The 21,485-nt window shown below is 42.9% G+C and overlaps 1 protein-coding gene across 12 annotated transcripts in view; it reads right to left on the reverse strand.

Annotated features, from left to right (window-relative positions):
* Positions 1–15,709, reverse strand: part of zdhhc18a (zinc finger DHHC-type palmitoyltransferase 18a) — a 30,420-nt gene extending 14,711 nt beyond the window's left edge. For 3 of the 12 annotated variants that reach the window (XM_069895464.1, XM_069895463.1, XM_069895470.1), the window contains exons 1-7: positions 15,427–15,709; positions 9,575–9,735; positions 8,462–8,611; positions 7,805–7,942; positions 5,865–5,933; positions 2,143–2,270; positions 1,130–1,239 (exon numbers count right to left, since the gene is read on the reverse strand). In XM_069895464.1, coding sequence (XP_069751565.1) covers positions 1,130–1,239; positions 2,143–2,270; positions 5,865–5,933; positions 7,805–7,942; positions 8,462–8,611; positions 9,575–9,735; positions 15,427–15,659 — 989 coding nt within the window. In that variant the 5' untranslated portion in view covers positions 15,660–15,709. The other 9 variants (XM_069895468.1, XM_069895467.1, XM_069895466.1 and 6 more) reach the window with 9 other exon arrangements.
* Between the last annotated feature and the right edge of the window lie 5,776 nt (positions 15,710–21,485).

The following is a 21,485-nucleotide window of genomic DNA, read 5'->3' on the forward strand; positions in this document are numbered from 1 at the left end:
AACTTACTTTATATTTTCAGATACTATATTCACACAAACTTAAGATGGTGAAACAGATTCAAGACAAATTCTGGAAGATTTCTTTTTAGTTTCTCTCCATCAAGGAAAAGAACAAAAGATCATTTAAATTCAAATTTATTGTCAGAGTACATACATGACATCACATACAACCCTGAGATTCCTTTTTCTGCAGGTGAGGCAGAATTACCATTGCACTGTGTAGAGCTCGTCGAAAGAACCAAAGACTTGTGGATCCAAACCAAGGCTTTTATTAGCAAAAGACAGGAGCTCTTCACAGGTGGCCGACCAGTCCGGAATGATCCGACCTGGCTAGGGACACAACCCTTTAAGGCCCAGACAATAGGTGTGGCTTAGCTCTCAGCCAATCGCTGTAAGCACAGTCTAGATACATTGGTGATAGATCTGTACTATCACACACTGGTAGTGCAAACAAAAAAACTCTAATGTACACACGTAAACAAATAAAGAAATGTAGACAAGCTAACTGGCTAATTTTCAAATTACTCTACATTTTGTACAGACTTTTAAATAGTGTATTCTTAATCCAGATGTATTAGTTAGGCATTGTAAGAGTGAGTCTTAGTCAACCAGAAAATTCTGATATCTGACATCAGCGATCCCCAAAGATGCCAGATAATGGGGATTTTACTGTACTTTGTGCCTTTTGCCACCAATGTCACAGAAGCATATGGTGAACAAAGCTATCCACAATTGTTCTTTCATTTAGTCATTCTCTTAATTGGACAAGCATCAAGTAAAACCCATTATAAATTTGCCTGATGCATGAACACAGAAACATGTTACATACATACATACACACACCTAGTTTTCCAAACCAAGGACAAAATCTTCTGCTACCAGAGCTTCACAACTTGTTCATTGATCTACGAGAGCAGGTAAGAGCTATGAGGGTTATAAAAATTGAAATGGGGGTTGTTGAAAAGAGGGAGGGAACACAATGGTGAGAAAAGTGGCAGGAAGAGTGTTGAAGCACAGGAGGGACACAGATGGTTCATTTCTCTCAGCATTGTTGCCTCCAAGTATGAGAGCCAGGCAAACACGAGCTGCAAGAGGAAATAGATGGTTATCTGTACATTTCCATACCTACCTGGGTGGCATTGGTCCACACAAGACTGCACAGCAGTTAGTGACAATACTGTTGTAACTGTAAGGGTTAGTGTTTTCCTCTGTGTGCTTACTGGACCATGAGCCTTTAATCTATTAAAATATCAAAAAGGACATAATTGTGCAAAAAGCAGGATCAAAAACCAAACATTTGTGCAGCAATTTTGATTCTAAAACTGGATTTCTCTTCCGTATACAGCCCATCTGTTAATAACTGGGAGGCATTGACTCCTGGCCATACTACTTGGCCAAATACTGAGTGAGAATAAAGGAGTATGGAGCTGGTTATCCTTCCTGAATTTCAGAATCAGCCTCTCACAGCGGGCAGTATGCACAAACACTTTCTCAATCAGCTAGTCCCAGACTGTAGGCAGCACATGAGAGGTATGAAGTTTTGATTTCTAGTCAAAAGTAGTGTGCATGGAACGATCATGGTGAAGTTACTGATCTTGAAGTACATTCAAACAAATGACAGCGGGGGAATTTAAATTCAGATAATTAAATAAATCTGCATTTACATTAAATACCGGATTGTTGCAAAATAAATAAATAAATAAATCACATGTGACTCCCCATCTCCTTCAAGAGAGGAAAGCTCTGATCTAATAGAGTCTGTAAACTATTCCCAATGCATCGTTTGACTCTTAATTCCTCCCCCACCCCATGACCCCAGGGATGAGAGGGTGCCAAGATAACCCAGTGGTGAGGTGTGTTTCAGAAGGTTTAAAAAAAGCTCAGGATTTGAAAGGGGGGGGGTTAATTCCAGCAGAGATGTTCCCAAGATGGAAGACAATGGATTAGAAAGAAAGCAAAATGTACCCCAAAAAAAGGCCCTCTGTTGCTCCCATTCACTTTTCCACAACAATCAAGGATTGCAGATAGCTTATATGTTCTATTAATTTAATCACAGAAGTAGCTTCCATGGAACAATGAGTGAAGCCAAAAGCTTAACATCAGTCATACTTTGCTCAGACTTAATTGTGTCATTATACTTACATCTTCATTAGTTGTCAGGTTAGAAGCCACCAGATATGTGTGAAACCCTGAGAGGCCCAGAATCGACCAAACTGAGAAAAAACAAACCACCAGCTCGAGTGCGGTAAGTGGAGTCAAGAAAAGTTCATCTGCAATGTTGAAGAAAAAAAAATCTCTCAACATCCCCATTCCCTAACCGACGAGCCACTCTCAAACATGCTACCCTCCCTTAACACCCTGTTCTGTTCAGAAGCTGATTTTGTTCTATTAAATATTAGTGAATGGCAAGGGAGGACAACAATGGTAAACTAAAAGCCCCACTCTTATTCCACAATTAATCCCAGATTAAACATTTGTCCCAAAAACCTAACACTCTAAGGAACCGACAATTCATCCCCCAAAGAGCACGTGGAAGTAGTCAGACACTGTGCAGAAACATGCAGGGACCAACACACCAGCTTCAATTTCCACATGACAAGGGAGAAGATGTCTGCTTGCTCTGTTCAAACCCACTCACGATAAAGATCACACACAGCTCCAAGTTTAATTAGGAAATTAATCAGCAGGTGGCAAGACAATCCCCTTCAGGATTTCTACTCATCTCTTGCAATTCTTAATAACACTGGTAATTTTCACTTTGATTTGGTCCACACTCTCGATTGAACCTTGTCTGGCTATACAGGTGCTCCCGTTACAATGGTCTGACTTACGATTTTTCAAAGTTACGATGGTTGAAATCCATACTTTCATTTTCAAATTCCAATCTGTTCCCGTGCTTGTGATAGACAGTATGCCACTCTCTCGTGATGCTGGGCAATGGCAGTGTTGCATAAGAGTATCATGCATCATAATCTTGCACAATGCTGACTCAACCACGCTAACAGTCTCAGTAGCGATCACACGAGCGAGTGCCCTGTAAACCATCATGTTTACTAAACGCCCATGTGTGTCTCCAGCTTCTGGTGAGAATCTCGCCATCCAGAAATTTATTTTAGTTCAATGATTCAAACATTTTTCATGCCCAGTGTGTTTTTAGTGTGGAATAAAGGAATTCAAAATTTAATTATAAAAAATGGTTCTGTAGGTGCGGTATTCTTTTTCAACTTATGATGGGTTTGCTTGAACGCAACCCCATCGTAAGGTGAGGAGGACCTGTATTTGCTATTATCCACCCAATCTGATTAAGTGGAAGAATTCAAGTTTAAAAAAGAGAGTAAACTGTTGAAGAATTAGTCATGCTTAGAACTACAAGGATATTAGGTGCTTGGGTTTCTTATTTTAGAAAGAGAGGACACTTACACAGTAAGAGGCTGAACTAATGTTTAAGACTAATTACATTAAGTGTTTGCAATTAGGGTTTGAGCTTTGGGTGACTAGTTAATTTTAAAGATTAGGTTTTAGAGTAATTTGTTTAGTCAGGGGGAATTTACTCTAAAACTGCCTGAGCAGATCTCGACTAAAATTTAGACAAACATACAACTTAGAACTTGTAGAAAGAACTACTCTAGTCAAATGAATTCAATCCATGCATTTGTGTCGACTAACAGCTTAAAAAAAAAATTGGCATCAACATGTCCAAGATTACATCACCATCTATAACTTTAATGCACCTCAAAAACAAGCATAATCACCAGTGACCTTAAAGAATGTGATTTTGAGTCCATACTATCTACCAGCAGCTGCGATGTGGCAAAAACATCTTGCCATCCAAAACTGGACAAGCATGCAACTCAAGCAGCATGGTTCAAATGGAATGTTTTACCTTTCATATAGACTGGAATAAGTTAATGATTTCATCCTTCAAAGGTACTAATTTGTAACAGGCCAGAAAGTTAATAGCCTAATGGTGGGAAAATACATTAACAATCACAAAATAATTGTTCAATACAATGTGTGGCAGGGCAGACAAAATGGTCAAGATTCTATACTGCCAGGATAACAATTGTGCACAAATGCATGGTTGAGGTGGTCGAGTTCAAACATTAATTTTGTAAGATACAGAACCATGAGGTCAAAAAATTTAGGTCCCAAGAGAAACCAATGATGAAGAGGCAGGGACCAACACATCACACGTGCAAAAAAAACAATAAAGAAGCAAAAATCCTGGGGAAATAAGGACACAAAGAAACTGTGACAAAACAGATGAGGCCTACAAAAAGAAGCAACAACAAAAGAAAGCTTAGGGCTTCAAAACCAACATGTAATATTAGCTCAAAGAAATTTCAAAAACAAGTAGTAGCGATATTGTCAATTAAAGTAAGAACAAGATATTCATTGTGAATGATTACAGTGGGAGAAAGAAGATTACAACCCAGAAAACATGAGACAATATAGTAAGTGGAAAAGCAATGCAGAAAATAATGGCACGGGAAGTGAAAAATACTGGAATCAGTTGGTTATCACTTGACTCATAACTCCTCGACATGAAATCTAGAACAAGACAATGTTCTTTCAAAAGATGAGATCCCTCATTTAATGCAATGAGGAGGGATGTCTTTTCTCAGTTGTTTATTAACCTTTGGAATTCTATATCTCAGATAGCTGTGAAGATCAAGTCACTGAATTTATTTAGAGTTGGAATTTGAGGTATTTTGGGGCTGCAGAGGAGGCAGGAGTTATTAGAAATGGAGTTGTGGCCATGTTCTGGCCAGCCATGATCTTGTTGATTGACAGAGCAGGCTTGGAATCATATGGTCGTTGCCCTCCACCTCATTTTAAATGTTCTTGCATGGACTTCAGTCCAAGAAAATATAACATTCAGTTTGGCCCCAAAAAAGAACAGAAAACTTTCAAAATGGTGTTAAGGTAGAAGCCACGGAGTTTCAAAAAGACCTAATAGTGTCATGTATATTAAAAAAATTGTCGTCAGCAGGAACGGAAAATAACCACAAAGGCAACAAAATGGAACCCTGAGATAAGAGACACTTTTTAAGAAGTCCTTGAGGAAGGAAGGCAAAGGGGCAGAAGTTAAACTCTACTGCACTAAGCAAGTGGACTATTGTACCCAAAACTTGTTCTATCTCAGGAAAGATACAATGGTCTTGAAGAGAGTACTTTGTACATTTTTCAGAATAGCACCTGGATACTAAAGGGCTGAATTGTAAGGAGAGATCATTTATTTCCTGAAATTTAGGTTATGGAGTAATTTTAAAGAAGTGGCTTTCAAGACATTAAATGGTTGAGAAACTATTTCCATTGCTTGAGTTTGGAGGAAAAGTTAAAGATTAGGGCCAGACCCTCCAGGAGCAAACATTTCTGCATGCAGACATTCTATTCTCGATTGAAAAACAAATTAACGCTGAGTCAACTCTAAATTTTAAAGCAGAGATGAATAATTTTTGAAAATCAAGAATGTTAAGCATCTGGGAAGAAGGTTGGGACATATTGTCAGGTCAGTGATCTAATAGAATGGCAGAACAAACTAAAAGGTCCAATTAGACAACTCCTGCTCCTTTGTTCCTGCTGGACCAAGTTGCTCTGCACTAGAGAATGAGATGGTCAATAAACTCAGTGGACTTGTGTTCAAGTGCAGTCCACTGATTCTCAAAATCTGTATTATAAACAATGCTTTATTTAAAAAGCAGCTAAAAGATGATAAATTGTCCAGCCAGGGCAAAACCCATGGCAACCGCCCTGCTCCTCATCACTCCCCCAAAAAGAGAAACGTGTTCTTTTGGATTGGGACGAACATTCCACAGAGCTTTTACTATCCCAACCTCCTGAGACAAATATACCAGTGATACCATGCAGCAACAAAGGATATCTAGCTGGAGTTTCCTGGAGTGTGTTTAATAACCCAATGTTCTGAGATCCTGGAGACAAAACATTGATAGATTTATTGTCAGAGTACATACATGACATCAATTACAATCCTGAGATTCTCTTTCCTGCGGGCGAGGCAGAATTACCACATTATTGCACAATGTACACATGTAAATAAAGTACTGTACACGATAACAAAATTGTGCAATACAGAGAGAATTTTTTAAAAAACAGTAGCATTCTTATTTTCAGAGCTGAATCAAACTATTTATGAGCGTTTAAAAATCAAGGAATATATTCTTATATCCACAATGTTTAGCTCAATACAATCAGAGATTGACCCAGTGCACATCCTCCACTCATGATCACCAAACTACTCATATGGACCAAAGGCCACAGCTATAATCGACCAGCAACATCAACACCTTCCATCTATGTCATGCTTTAACAAAATCAATGCCTCACTCTGCATTTCAGAGATACATTACAAAGAAATAATCAATGATAAGCCACAAAGGATGATTAGGACACACAACCAAAAGCTTGGTTAAAGTTAAATGTATTCCATCATTATGGGTTAAAGAAACACAAGGAACAACCACTGATGATAAAGAAATTTCACCAAGTTAAAGTTTATTGTCACATGTACCAAGGTACAGCAAGAAAGTTTATTTTGCATGCAATTGCGCTAGTCAACCCATACAAAGTATAGCTAAAAGAGAGTGCAGAGTTACAGAGAGAGATCATTAAAAGAGAGAAAAAGCAAAGCTATTTTACTGATGCAAGATCAGTTCAAGAGTCTGACAGCAATAAGAGAAAAACAAAGGCAACCAAAGCCCATAGGACTGGGAGAGGTCAGAGTGCTAGCAAGTGGGAGATTTGTAAACAAGAGTGAGAACATTAAAGCGAGGTCTGATTTAACTAAAAGATCATGTACATGATAGCACTGGGGAAACTGGTGAACTGGACAGTGCAGCTTTTGGTCACAGAAAGCAGACTTTTAGATGTTCAAACGTTTACCAAGAGTGGAGTGAGAGAGAGAAGAGTGTCAGAATATTCATGTACCCATGACATGTACCTTCTCCCAATCTCGTCTTGGCCATAACTCACCTATCCCATACCCACTAGCCTAGGTCACAGCCTCATGACCACCCTTCAAAAAAAACACAACACAATCTTATCCCTACGATATCATGAAGCCTACACCAGATAGGCGTCGTTCATCCGAAGGCTTGCCAGACCAGTAGAGTGTGTAGCCCGCGCCGCGTTCTTGGAGGCTGCCTACATCTGCCAGGCGGACTTCACTGAGAGCGGCTATGTCGATGTCAAGTCTGAGGAGTTCATGTGCAGACCGACGTTCAGGTCGGTGGCTGTCAGCCTTGTCTAGCATGGTTCTGATGTTCCAGCATGCTAGCTTGAGTTTGTGAGCATCTTTTGAGGGGGAAGGCGTGGAGGGAGAGGACGTGGAGGGGGAGGACGTGGAGGGGGAGGACGTGGAGGGGGAGGACGTGGAGGGGGAGGACGTGGAGGGGGAGGACGTGGAGGGGGAGGACGTGGAGGGGGAGGACGTGGAGGGGGAGGACGTGGAGGGGGAGGACGTGGAGGGGGAGGACGTGGACCTGTCCTCGGGCCTGCGCAAAGGAGCTTTTAGGTGGAGTGCAGTGCGATATATACTGTTTACAAATGAAGCACAAGCTATGAGTGGATTGTACCTGTTTTTTTTATATAAATCAAAAAATGTCTGTATTTCCAACAGAAAGGGGGAAAATCAGAGAATGATTCATCAAATAGATTTTCTATTCCAGCTCATTTTTAAGAACAATTTTAACTCTTGGATTGTCTTCTCCCACAATTTATAACACTGCTAGACAATATTCTTAACATGGGAACAATGTTCCAAGGCAAACTTTGGCATACTTACGTAATGCAAGGTGAGTTATCACACAAGCAAAAATGAAAGCTGTTAGAAAGGAAAGTGACAGCAGAAACATGTAGAAAAATCTATAGTTCCTTTTCCCGACACAGTTTCCGACCCAAGGACAGTGATGATCAAATCTTTCTGCAAGACAGACAACAACACAAAAAAAAAATCACATGAACACAAGTGCATTTTCTCTTTGATGAGCAAGGACATTCTGTTCCAGGCTGAAACACTGGCACAGTCCCAGTCATCAGAGGTCTAGCCATAACATTCCAACCCAGTCAATTCTTATTCCCAGCAGAGGCTTTCATACTTCACCATAACAATGAGGAAATCCAGCCACTTGTGCCCTCAGTCCTGCCACCCAAATGAAAATCTCCTGGAACTAGTCAGCTCAGCACCCAATGGAATTCAGCTCCCTGCATCCTTTTTCAATTTGATTCCTCATTGACCTTGACCTTGGGCAATTATCACACTCCAAATAGCATGTGCACAATCACTCAGAAATTTGTTCCCAATGGCAGGAGTCCCATCAAATTCTCTGCACCCTTTACAACCAGCCACAGGGGACACAACTCAGCCCATTCCATGGCACCACACAGTTCCCTGGACCTTCATCTAGCCCCACTCACTCAGCTCTGCCCTCATCCCACTCACCCACACAATTATCGCAGAGGCTACAGTGTGACGTTCGTGGAGGCCGGAACATCTTACAGCTGAAGCAGTACTTGAGCTTCACCGCCTGTCCATTGATCACAACTTCCTTTGTTCGAGGTGGTGGTCGATAACTCGATCCACCAGAGTTATCTGGAATAGAAAGGGAAACCTTTCATTTTAGTGTGGCATTAGATTTCTGGAAACAGATTATTTAAACTGCATGAACAGAGGATCAATGACCAATAAGCAATTTCTCTCAAATGTAAATCCTCTCCTTCCCTAGAGGACAGTGAAGGACGTGAAAATGAGGAAGAAACAGAAGGATCTATCAGAGTCCAATTAATAAAAGCAAACTTAACTCCTTTGATCACAAACCATATTTCTATTTGATTAGCACTCATTTCCTAGCCACTGGGTCAACAAAGCACTAAGTTCAGTGCAATTACTGCAGTTCCAGGGCCGGTGAAAATCTATTTCACTCTGGGTCCAATTTGGTGTTAACACAAATTATGCATCATTCTGAAATGGTTTGATTTGTTTCAATCCAGCTTGGTCATCAACACAGATTAGGTATGGAGAGGAGCAGTCAGGAGTGGATCAAGGCTCATTTACCTGGGTTCCTCGCTCCTCTCATACAAAAGGTTGGAATTGAAAAAGTGAAAGCCTGGAGACTGCAGGATAAAGTGATAAAAGCAAGCACATGGGAGATATGAACAGAATGACAATTTTAAATTCAAAAGTCAGACTATAAAAAGAACCATATTGATATTCATTTCTTAATCCTTTGGACACCAGCCATTTTTTAACCTATCTTAATATATACTCCAGTCTGGGTCCATGGGCAAACGACAGAATGAACACCAGAACGAACCAGCTAGTGGTTGGGTATAAAACCAGTCCCGTAAAACAGGGACACAGAGTATATGTATTTATTGGTGCTTCTTGATAACAGTAAAATGGAGTCCAAAGGGTTAACAATACTGCAATTAAATCACAGGTTCTTAAAAAAATTACTCGATGACCCACTTCATATAACCAACATAACTTTAACCCTTTTGTACTCCAGATCAGCTAGAATGCAGTTTGCAAAGTCAGCCATGGAATGTCAGTCACCTATCTGCTTCTCCAGACTGGCTGCTTCATCTGGTGTAGCACGTGGCAAAATCCCAGGATCAGTGAAACTTGTGTGCAGTAGCGTACTTATTACAAATACAAACAGCAGTCCTGCAATAATTGGAATGGCCAGAGTCAGGTTCTCCGTCAAGTAAGGACAGCTGTGAAAACAAAGTGCAAGAGGTTTACATTTACTCTGTGCCTAAGTTACATGCTTCAGAAAACCTCACAACCATTCAGTTAGACAGATGTTCAGCTTTAGTCCACCTCAACAATCAGACAATACTTAACCCTTGCAAATGCAGGTGATAAATTGGTCTAGTTAAGTTGAAAAATCTCGTGAGATGGGAAGAAGATAGGACAAAGAGCATCTGATATTTTTAAGTCCAGAACTAGTTTTTACAAACTTAGCCAACAAACTTAGTGGCACGGTCAGTGTAGCAGTTAATGCGATGCTATTACAGCCCCAGTGACCTGGGTTCAAATCGGCCATTGTCTATAGTTTGTATGTTCTCCCCGTGTCTTCATGGGTTTTTCCCCCCGGTGCTCCTATTTCCTCCCACCCTCCAAAACATATGGGGGTTGTCGGTTAATTTGGGTGACATGGGCTTATGGGTTAGATGGGCCTGTCACTGTGACTTATGTCTAAATTTACAATTTTAAATGCATCACTTGGCACTTGTCAGAATTAAATGCCATCTTCATTCCTTATCCCACTTTTCCAATTGCTGGTGTAACCATAGGAACCCTTCTTTGCTGCCCACTAACTACCAATGTTGGTGTCATCTGCAAACGTGCTAATTATGCCTTCCACATCCATGCCATGGTGAAGATAATCCATGAAAGAGCATACAGAGTGAATGGGAAGACCCTGGGGAGTGTTGTTCAAAGAAAACATCAAGGGTACGTGTATATCGTTGCCTGAAAATAACAATGTAGGTGGACAGGTAAAAAGACCTCCATCAGTCAAGAAAATGAGTACAAAAGTTGGGACATCAAATTAAAGTTGTATAAAACATTGGTTAGGCCACACTATGAATATTGTGTACAGTTCCAGTCATCACACTGCAAGTAAGATGTGGTGTTGCCAGGATTAGGGGACTTGAGTTATTGGGAGAAAATGGATAGGCCAAATTGGTTTTCCCTGGAGCAAAGGAGACTGGGAGGTGATAGGATAGAGGTACAGTAAAATCTCCGGTGTCCGGAATTCAAGTAACCGCAACCCAACCAACCCGGCAAAAAAAATTAAGGAGATTAATAAATTAAATAAATAAGAATAAATTTTAAAATGTAAATGTTCTCCGAAACAACACACAAAACCTTGGTGAAGATGGGAGCAAACGTTCAGCCAGAAGAGCGACCCTGTCGTGCCCCACCCACATCAGCTGTTTGAATAAAGTGGTGTTACAATAAAGTGACATTGCCCAGGATGAAAAGCCGGCGATGTTGCTCATCACCTGGGCAACTAGTAAGAGTCTTTATCTTTATTAGCATTAGGTATATTAGTACCAATGTTGGTGTCATCTGCAAACGTGCTAATTATGCCTTCCACATCCATGCCATGGTGAAGATAATCCATGAAAGAGCATACAGAGTGAATGGGAAGACCCTGGGGAGTGTTGTTCAAAGAAAACATCAAGGGTACGTGTATATCGTTGCCTGAAAATAACAATGTAGACTTCATCTGTAAGTGTAGGAGGGTGGGTGAAATATGATGGTGATACAGTTAATGCAACTGTTAGTCCCACCACCAGGATTCAAATTTAAATTTTTACATTATAGGAATTACCTGATTAAAGTGAACTTTACATAATTAAGGACTATAATATGGACTTTTTTCAAATTAATTACATTTTTCACTCTTTTGCCTTTTAAATGGTGTATTCTTAATCCAGGTATATTTTAAGCGTGCCTCAGTCAACCAGAAAATTTGCATGTCCAGCATCTGTGATCCCTGAATGGTGCCGGATACCGGGGATTTTACTACAATAGGCTAGATAACCAGTGTTACCCATGGCAGGGGTGTCTAAAACTAGTGAACATTGGTTTAAAGTGAGAGGAGGTTTAACGGAATCCGAGGGGGTAAATATTTTTATCCATACAAATCGTACTTGATATCTGGAATGAACTGCCAAAAGAGGTAGTGGAGGCAGTAACAACATGTAAGTGGCAGTTGAAGGAGTAAAGGAATTGGAATTAATACAGGTAAGTGGGATTAGTACAGATAGGCCACAATGGGCTGAAAGACTGTTTCTATGCTGTACGATTTACGATTCAACACACCTTTGGAAATCTCCACCATCTCAGGAACAGCTCCCTGTTTTGGTGTCCCATCCAAAGAATAAGCATTCAAATTGAGTCTCAATCCACACTGTGCAATCTAGCACACCATGGGTACCAAATGGATAGCATGAATACCCAATGCCATCAATGAACAGCCAGTTCCAGATTCACCAACAAATAATTTAAAATATTGCTAATTCTGACCAAAACTTTCTGCTATCACAAAGCAGCAAAAATCCAATCCAGCAGCAATTGATACTGATCTGCAGTGATGATGAAATTGTAAGTCACCCATTATTATGCGGATTCCAGCAGTGCTTCATGTTAGTACACCAGAACACAGGCTATGCTCTGCAGCATTTCGGACGTGAGAAATAATTCTTAATCACTAATTATTTCTCAGTTACATTACTGCAGAAAGCTGGTAATCCTCTGGAAGGTCAAGACATAGGTGAGCGACATCACCCATCATAGAAATAAAATGGAGCAGACACTGGAAGTCTGAAATAAAACAGAAAAATGGCAAAAATATTCAGAAGGTCAGATATTTGTCCAAAGAAAAAAAGAAAGCTTGTTAACAAAAATGGTCATTGTTGCTCTTAGCCCCAGATACTCAACATCCTCTCTTTTAAAAAGCAAATGGTGTTTATTCATTTGGAATCTGTAGAAAGATTCTAGAATGTTTACTCACTGGAATTTATAGAAAGACAGAAAATGGAAGCAAGTCTAGACTGTAGGGTTTTCAAGCTTGTCCTGCAATTCAATACAATCATGAACATCCTCCATCCCAACCCCTTGTTCTAGCTCTCCCAAAGGTGAACGATAAACAAAAACATTGGTAGCTTTCCCAATTACTTCCTGTACCTGCATTTTTCAAATCTTGCATTGGGACACCCAGATCCCTCTGCATCTCATTCAATTTTTTAAATATCTCAGTCATGGTATATAACATGAAAATAAATCCATGCTGACCAAGTTGTTTATCTGACCTAGAGACATTTGCTACCATTTGGCCCATATCCCTCTAGACCAGTGGTTTTCAAACATCCCCCCAAACTCACATTCCACCTTAAGCAATCCCTATGCCATAGGGGCTCTATGATTGGTAAGAGATTGCTTAAGGTGAGTGGAAAGAAAAAGGTTTGAAGACCACTGTTTTAATCATACCTAATTGACTCGTTATGTGCACAGTTTTATAACTCCATAGGAAATGAGCCAATGACAATTTTTCTCAAGCGAAACAGTTCAGTAACAATTGGATCTAGAACAGTGATTCTCAGCCTTCCCTTCCCACACACATACCACCTTAAACAATTCCTTACTAATCACAGAACACCTATAGCATAGGGATTGCTTAAGGTGGAATGTGTGTTTAGAGGGGGAGTTTGAAAACCACTGTTCTAAGCCTTTTAAACATTGCAATTGTACCGACCTCTATAACATCTTCCCAGAATGCATTCCAAACACTCACCATTTTCTGGGTGAAAAGTCGCTCCTCTTAAATCTTTCCTTAAATTTATGCCCTTAAGATTTAGACACCCCTGGGAAAAATACCGACCATTTTGGCCACATAATTTTATATACTTTCATAAGGTCACCCCTCAACCTGCCACAGTCCAGGGAAATAGGTCCCAGCCTATCCAACCTTTCCTTATAAACTCCAGCCTTTCAATCCATTTTCATGAATCTACTTTGCCCCCTTTCCAGCGTAATAGATCTGTGGTCAATTGTCAAAGTGTGGTCTCAGCAACAGCTTGTACAGCTGTAATACACAAAAGTGCTGGAGAAACTCAGCAGGTTATGCAGCATCTATAGGAAATAAAGGGCCTGGTATGATATAGGTCCATAATATTGGTTATATCCTTTGCTTCCTCTAGACCAGCCATTTTTAACATTTTGTTGGCTATGACCCCCTTAGGACTTTGCTCAAATTTAATGTGGCCCTTTCCCTGTGAAGCAGTCATGTTTTGGATTCTTCCATACTTCTCCCCTACTGACAATATTTTTTTTAAAAATTTAGGATTTCAGACTATAACCCCCCCCTCCCAGGAACAGAGAGGGTGGGGTGGGGTGTCATCACTCAAAACCTCTCACAGTTTCAAATACCCAACATCCTTCAACAACAAAAAGGAAATGCTGGAAATTCTCAGATTGTGATCATTCATTGCAAGGGCCACAACTCACCCCATCCACACACACACACACAAAGTATACTCCAACCCTAGCCTGCTGTTATTCATGGCCCAGCACAACATGCCAAGTGTAGAATACAGTTCCAGAACACACCTAAATCAGTGGATGGCTGCCTCCACATGGACATTTCACCTATCTCATTAAACAGAATAAAAAAAACAGCAGGTACATGAATCTTGGCCAGTGACATCACAGTGTCTTCACTCCATCGAGGACATCTACAAGAGGCAGTGTCTTAAAAAAGGAGCCCCTATCCTCAACAATCCCCAGCACCCAAGCTATGCCCTCTTCACACTACCACCATCAGGAAAAAGGTACAGGAGCCTGAAGACAAGCACTCACCAGCACAAGACAGCTTTTTCCCTTCCGCCATCAAATTCCTGCCTTACTTTGTCTTTTTCTTACACTATTTTTATTTATTTTGTTAGGTAATTAAATCTTTGCACTGCTACAAAACAATGAAATTCGTGACATGTTCATGACAACAAATTCTGAACTCACCGAGTGAGCAACATTCAAGGAGAGAAATGGTCAGTTCAGGAGGACCAGCTTCCATGACACATCAACAACTCTGTAGTAGAGATAGTGAAGAGCACCACGTTCCTTGGAGTTCACTTAACCTATCGTGGCCACTCAACATCTCCTCACTTGACACCGACTGAACTTCCTGAGAAGACAGCCACCATTACACCAGCCTTCTGTAGGAGTCCTACAGAGAACATCCAAGCCGGCTGCATCACAGCGTGGTAATGGTTGCTACAGAGAAATGGATCAGGAGGACAATCCACAGGATTGGCAGAGAGTCTCCCTTTCCTCCATCGACGTGATCTACCGGGATCGCTGTCGGAGGAGGGAGCGCAAAATCGGTGAGGGGCCACCAGGCACACAGCACCTTCCAGGCTGCTCCCGTCAGGAGGGCGAGAGCCAGCACCAGCAAGATGAGGAACAGCTTCTCCCGGCAGGCAGTGACAATGCAGAACGACCAAAGGATCCGCTCACACTCAGCCCTCCGAGTCTCTGGTGCTGATGAAAGGTTTATTTATTTGTGTGGATGAAACACGTCCTGCATATGTATTCTCTACATGTGAGGGGGTGTGTCTGCACCGATAGACGACAATAAACTGGGGTTTGAGGACCTGATGGTAATGATCAGCCATGATCTAAAATGGCGGTGCTGGCCCGACGGGCCAAATGGCCTACTCCAGCTCCTATTGTCTATTGTCTCCGTGGGCGCTGCGAGACCGGCTGGTTCTTGTGCTTGTGCAATCGGAGGACAATAGACCCGACCCGTGGCCAAGACGGCTCGCCCCACATGAACTCCCCCGCCTCAGCCAGGCTACGGCTGATCATCCGCAGGCCGGAGCCACGGGACTTACTCGAAGCCGAAGAAGAGGCCACTGGTGCCGAGGACGAGGCCCAGGGTGAGGTAGAAGGCGCCGCTCTGCCGCCCGCTCACCAGGCGGCCGTCGCAGAAGAACCGGTTTCTCCCCGCGAACGTCTCCCACTTGCGCCGGCGCCGCTGGCCGCCTGAGGCCGGGAGATGGCACTGGGATGGGGCGGCGCCGTGGCCGGGCCCGAGAGCGATCTGTCGGTACTCACACTCCTTCATTCGGTCAACTCCCGGGCTTCACTTCCCCTCCCCCCCCGCAGCCCCACACACTTCCCCTGCACTCACTCCCATGCACTCTGGCAGGAGGAGCCGTCGGTCATGACCTCCACTAATAGCGCCATCCAAAGGCTTGGAGGCATCCCATGGGCCTTCAACAGCAGCACCCTCCGGTGGTCTGGATCCTTCACGGTGCTGGCGACCCGTGCGTCGACCTCCTGAAATAGCGCCATCTGACGCCTCCAGTGAGAGGGAAACAACCGACCTCCCCCAAGACTGCCACCTGCTGGACAGATTGAGAGACGGCCTCCCGTCTGTGAGCATGGGTTCTGCACCACCACCTCCAGAAGATGAAGCGAGACGCTAAAAGTCGCGGGTGGCAGAAGGGAACAAATAACCAGACTCCAACTGTCCCCCGTATCAGATGGTGTCTCGCCACGCTGCTCCCCAGGGAGAAAGGAACAAATTGGCCGCCAACCAAACCTCTCCTTGGCGGCTCGACAGCCGCCCTTCTCTGTCGCCACCTGGCGGCAGACCGCTGAAAGCAGGTCGGCCTCCAGTGGTCCCGCCCCCTGGCGGCACCGACACGTGTCATCAGCTGCACCTTGTATCATGTTCGATAAACTTCAGACGTTTGAGAGCCACAAGACATGAAAAAACTATTGCATGCACATTTTGTCACATGCATTTTATATAAATATTAAGAAATACTTGTACGTATACTCATGCATGTCGTTTTTAAACTGCCAATTTGTGTTTTCAATAATCAAAAAGTGCACATACCCAGCACATACCAAATACTTTCAAAATCCTGACTGATATTCTGTGGAAATCTGCCCAAGGAAGCAGTAGAGGCTGCCTCATTAAATGTGTTTTAAGATGCAGTAAGATTGATTTTTGCAACACAGGGGAATTAAGAGTTATGGGGAAAGCCAAAACTGGATCTAAGCTCAGATCAGCTTTTATCACTGAATGTGGGAACAGGCTGCATGGATGACTCCTGCCCCTGATGTGTACTCTTCAGCAAGGCTGCTGTCATTGGCCTCTGCAGATACCTGTGTAGCTCGGTAAGACAATAACACCACCTACAAATTTGCCGACAATACCCTGGTAGTGGGTTGTATAAAGGAAGGGAATGAGTCAGCCTACAGGAGGGAGATTGAAAACGTGGCTGAAAGATGCACCAACAACCCCTGCACTCAATGTCACCAAAATTAAAGAGTTGATTGTTGAGTTAAGGGGGGACAGGGCGAAGAGGGTGAGCAAATTTAAGTTCTTGGGAGTCATTATCTCAGAGGACCCAACACACCAACAGCATCGTGAAGAAAACACGTTAGCACCTCTACTTCCTCAGAAGTTTCCGGAAGTTTGGTATGACATCAGAAACCCTGGCATATTTCTAGAGGTGTGATGGAAAGTGTGCTGACCCATTGAATCTGGTATGGGGACACCAATACCCCTGAGTGTGAAGCCCTCCAAAAAGTAGCGGATACAGCCCAGGACATTACATGCAGAATGCCATAAGAGAGCAGCAGCAATCATTAAAGACCCACACCACCCAGCACATGCTCTGTTCTCACTGCTGTCATCAAGAAACAGGTATAAAACTTGCATCACCAGATTCAGGAATACCCGCTACCCCTCCACCAACAGACTCTTCAACAACAAATTGACTCATTTAAGGACTCTTACTTGTGCACTTCATTGATTTTCTTTTTGTTCTCTCTGTATTGCAATTTTTTACATTCATTATCTATTTTCAGTTTTTTGCTTGTTTACATATTTACACTGTGTACAGTTTATTTTTTGTACTACCAACTAGTGGTAATTTTGCTGTGCCTGCAGGAAAAAAAATCTCAGGGTTGTATTTGACGACATGTATTACCCTGATAACAAATCTGAAATTTGACCATTGCAGCATCCATAGCCGAGCACACGATGCAGGAAGTAACCCATTGCAAAGCTACCTCCTGCGGCAGGGCGAGCCCAGGGGGCTTCGTCTGGCTGCAGGGATTCAGAGTGTCCAGGGCAGCTTCAGGAGTGCCTACATATTCCTGCGAGCTGCACATTACCTGTCAAAGAGCTGCATGTGGCTCACGAGCCATGGTTTGGCCACCCCTGCACAAGGTGGTACACGAGGAGAAAATCCCCAGCCTCTGCAGAAGGAAAAGCACGGAAAGAGGTAGACTTCTGCCACCTGCATGCAGAGAGAGAATGGGCCTTTCCCCACAGTATTCAGCCACCTAGTGACTTGTGGCTCGGAGGGAGGGTTGATTAATTACCCTCAGTTGATGGTAATTACATTCAAAGTGCAGTGTCAAGTCAAGTTTATTGTCACTTGATTGCACAAGCACAATCTGACTAAACAGCGTTCTCCAGGCCTCAGTGCAAAATTATGTAGAGTGGAGGGTTGTTTCCTCCTGATCCTCCTAAAGTCCACAATCATTTTCATCTTGTCTACATTGAGATATGATTCTATATTATTCTTGCACCATATCAAGAGATTTTCCAGTGTATACAGAGGTACAAGAGTTATTTTCATATACGCAAGTACAATGTACAGATACACCAAAATTCTTACTGGCTGCAGCAGTTACATAGATGCACCAACAATAATACTAGAATTTAAATTACCATAAGAGACAACAAATATTAGAAGTTCCCAGATAAAGGAAGAGGCATACACTTTGTGCAATCCTGTTCCAGAGCTACTCCCCTCATCTGGAATATCTGGTGCTTAAATACCAACACCTCTCTCCCAAGGGAATTCATGTCCAAGCCCGACAGATGTCCCACATTAAACGCTGTCTTAACTGCAGTCGACATTGTGTCCAGTTTTGGTCACCCAACTGCAGGAAAGGTATCAATAAAATTGAATGAGTGCAGAGATTTACTAGGATGTTGCCTGGACTTTAGGAACTGAGTTACAGGAATAGGTTGAACAGGTTAGAACTTCATTCCCTGGTGTGTAGAAGAATGAGGGGAGATTTGATTTAGGTATTTAAAATGATGAGATGTCTAGACAGAGTAATCCTCGATAGACTTTTCCCACAATGGGTAGGTGAGATACAAACCAGAGGACATGCGTTAAGGGTGAAAGGGGCAAGGTTTAGAGGGAACATTTGGGTAAACCTCTTCACACAGGAGTGGTGGGGGTGTCGATCTAGCTGCCAACTGAAGTGGTGAATGAAGACTCAATTTTAACATTTGAGAAGAGTTTGGACAGGTACATGGATGGGAGGGGAATAGGCACCTTGCATACATTTTACTCATACCTTAATGAAAGGCTCAAGCCCCAAACATTGGTGATGCATCTTTATCTTTGCTATATTAAGTACAGTTTGACCTGCTAAGTTTCTCCAGCATTGCGTTTTTACTTCAACTAGGACGTCTGCAGACTTTTGTATTTTACCTTTATTACCTATCTAATTTTGCATGTACGCTATTGTAGTTTTTTTATGATCCCTGTTCAGCTGCAGCAAGAATATCAGTGCACATGTACATTGTACAATGTATACAAGAAAATCATTATCAATAGTTTCAGTCATTGTCAAAAAAGTGATATTCAATAAGGCAGACAAACTTTTGTGGTCTTGAAGTAGTTTATAATTAGGGCAGTTCCAAAAGGTTCAAGAGCCTGAGTTATTGGGACCATTGCAGCGTCCACAGTCGAGGTGGGGGTGGTGGTGAAGAGTATTCTTTAACCTAGAGATACTGGATTTCAGGCATCAGTACCTTCTGCCTTAAGGTAGCAGTGGGAAGAGATCATGACTAGGGTGATGGGGGATGCTTTAAGAAGATGTGGGGCCCCTCAACTCAGCTCCTCTTTTCAATAAGATCATGGTTTACCTCAGTAATTATGTTCTGGCCGAGCCATGCTAATCAAGGATATATCGACCACTGTCTTAAATATATTCAAAACCCTGAAAGGAAGAAAGTTCTATATTTTCTGCATCCAGTGACTAGGTCATTCAGGATTAATTCTCCTCTCAATTAGCCTGTTAAACCTTCCCTCAAAAGATTCCCCACCCTTTCCAGGTATCAGTCTAATAAACCTTCTCCATACTGCTTCCAAGATATTGGCACACTATCTTCAACTCGATCAATCCTTCAAAATTTCTTCACAGCTCTTGATTCAAGAATCTTAAGTATTTCTGGTTTTACAAGTACCCCTATAGATGTTCATCCTATCAGTTGCCAAAATTTTTGGAATTATTTTACTTAGATAACTGTGTGCTTGTACATAAATCACTGAAGGCCAACATGTAGGTATAGGTCAACAAAGGTGATGTAGAGTCCTTTGTTTTGTTCTCTGCACTTTTCTTGGAGCTGTCTGAGGGCAAAGACCATGTCAGTAGTTCCTCTGTTTGCGCAAAAGCCGCACTATGATTCTGGGAGAATATTCTCGGCGACACTAGGTATTATTCTATTTAGGAGAATCCTAGCGAAGATTTTGCCTGCAATGGAGAGCAGCGTGATTCCCCTGTAGTTTGAGCAGTCTGATATCTCGCCTTTGTTTTTGTACAGGGTGATGATGATGGCATCACGAAGGTCCTGAGGCAGTTTTCCTTGGTCCCAACAAAGCTTGAAAAACTCATGCAGTTTGACATGCAGAGTTTTGCCGCCAGCCTTCCAGACCTCTGGGGGGGATTCCATCCATACCTGCTGCTTTGCCACTTTTCAGTTGTTCAATTGCCTTATATGTCTCATCCTCGGTGAGGACCTCATCCAGCTCTAGCCTTAGGGTCTGTTGAGGGAGCTGGAGCAGGGCAGAATCTTGGACTGAGCGGTTGGCACTGAAAAGAGATTGGAAGTGTTCTGACCATCGGTTGATGATGGAGATCTTGTCGCTGAGGAGGACTTTGCCATCTGAGCTGCGCAGCGGGCTTTGGACTTGGGGTGAGGGGCCGTACACAGCCTTTAGAGCCTCGTAGAAACCCCTGAAGTCGCCAATATCCGCGCTGAGCTGGGTTCGCTTGGCGAGGCTAGTCCACCACTCATTTTGGATCTCCTGGAGTTTGCGCTGAAGATGGCTGCATGTGCGACGGAAGGCTTGTTTCTTCTCTGGACAGGACGGCTTTGTAAGGTGAGCCTGGTGGGCAGCTCGCTTCTTTGACACCAGCTCCTGGATTTCCTGGCTGTTATCGTCAAACCAGTCCTTGTTTTTCCTGGAGAAGCCCAGTACCTCTTCAGTGGATTGCAGTATGGTAGTCTTCAGCTGATCCCAGAGGGTTTCAGGGGACGAGTCCGTGAGGCGGATTGCATCGTCGAGCTTTGCTTTGAGGTTTGCCTGGAAGTTTCCTCTCACTTCGTCTGACTGCAGGTTTCCAACATTGAACCTCTTTCTGGGGGTTGCACCATTTCATCAGATGCAAGGATCGACAACGAGATAGACAACAGACTCGCCAAGGCAAATAGCGCCTTTGGAAGACTACACAAGAGTCTGGAAAAACAACCAACTGAAAAACCTCACAAAGATAAGCGTATACAGAGCCGTTGTCATACCCACACTCCTGTTCGGCTCCGAATCATGGGTCCTCTACCGGCATCACCTACGGCTCCTAGAACGCTTCCACCAGCATTGTCTCCACTCCATCCTCAACATTCATTGGAGCGCCTTCATCCCTAACATCGAAGTACTCGAGATGGCAGAGGCCGACAGCATCGAGTCCACGCTGCTGAAGATCCAGCTGCGCTGGGTGGGTCACGTCTCCAGAATGGAGGACCATCGCCTTCCCAAGATCGTGTTATATGGCGAGCTCTCCACTGGCCACCGTGACAGAGGTGCACCAAAGAAAAGGTACAAGGACTGCCTAAAGAAATCTCTTG

The sequence above is a fragment of the Narcine bancroftii genome, chromosome 8 (genome assembly GCF_036971445.1).
Source record: "Narcine bancroftii isolate sNarBan1 chromosome 8, sNarBan1.hap1, whole genome shotgun sequence".
Taxonomy (NCBI): domain Eukaryota; kingdom Metazoa; phylum Chordata; class Chondrichthyes; order Torpediniformes; family Narcinidae; genus Narcine; species Narcine bancroftii.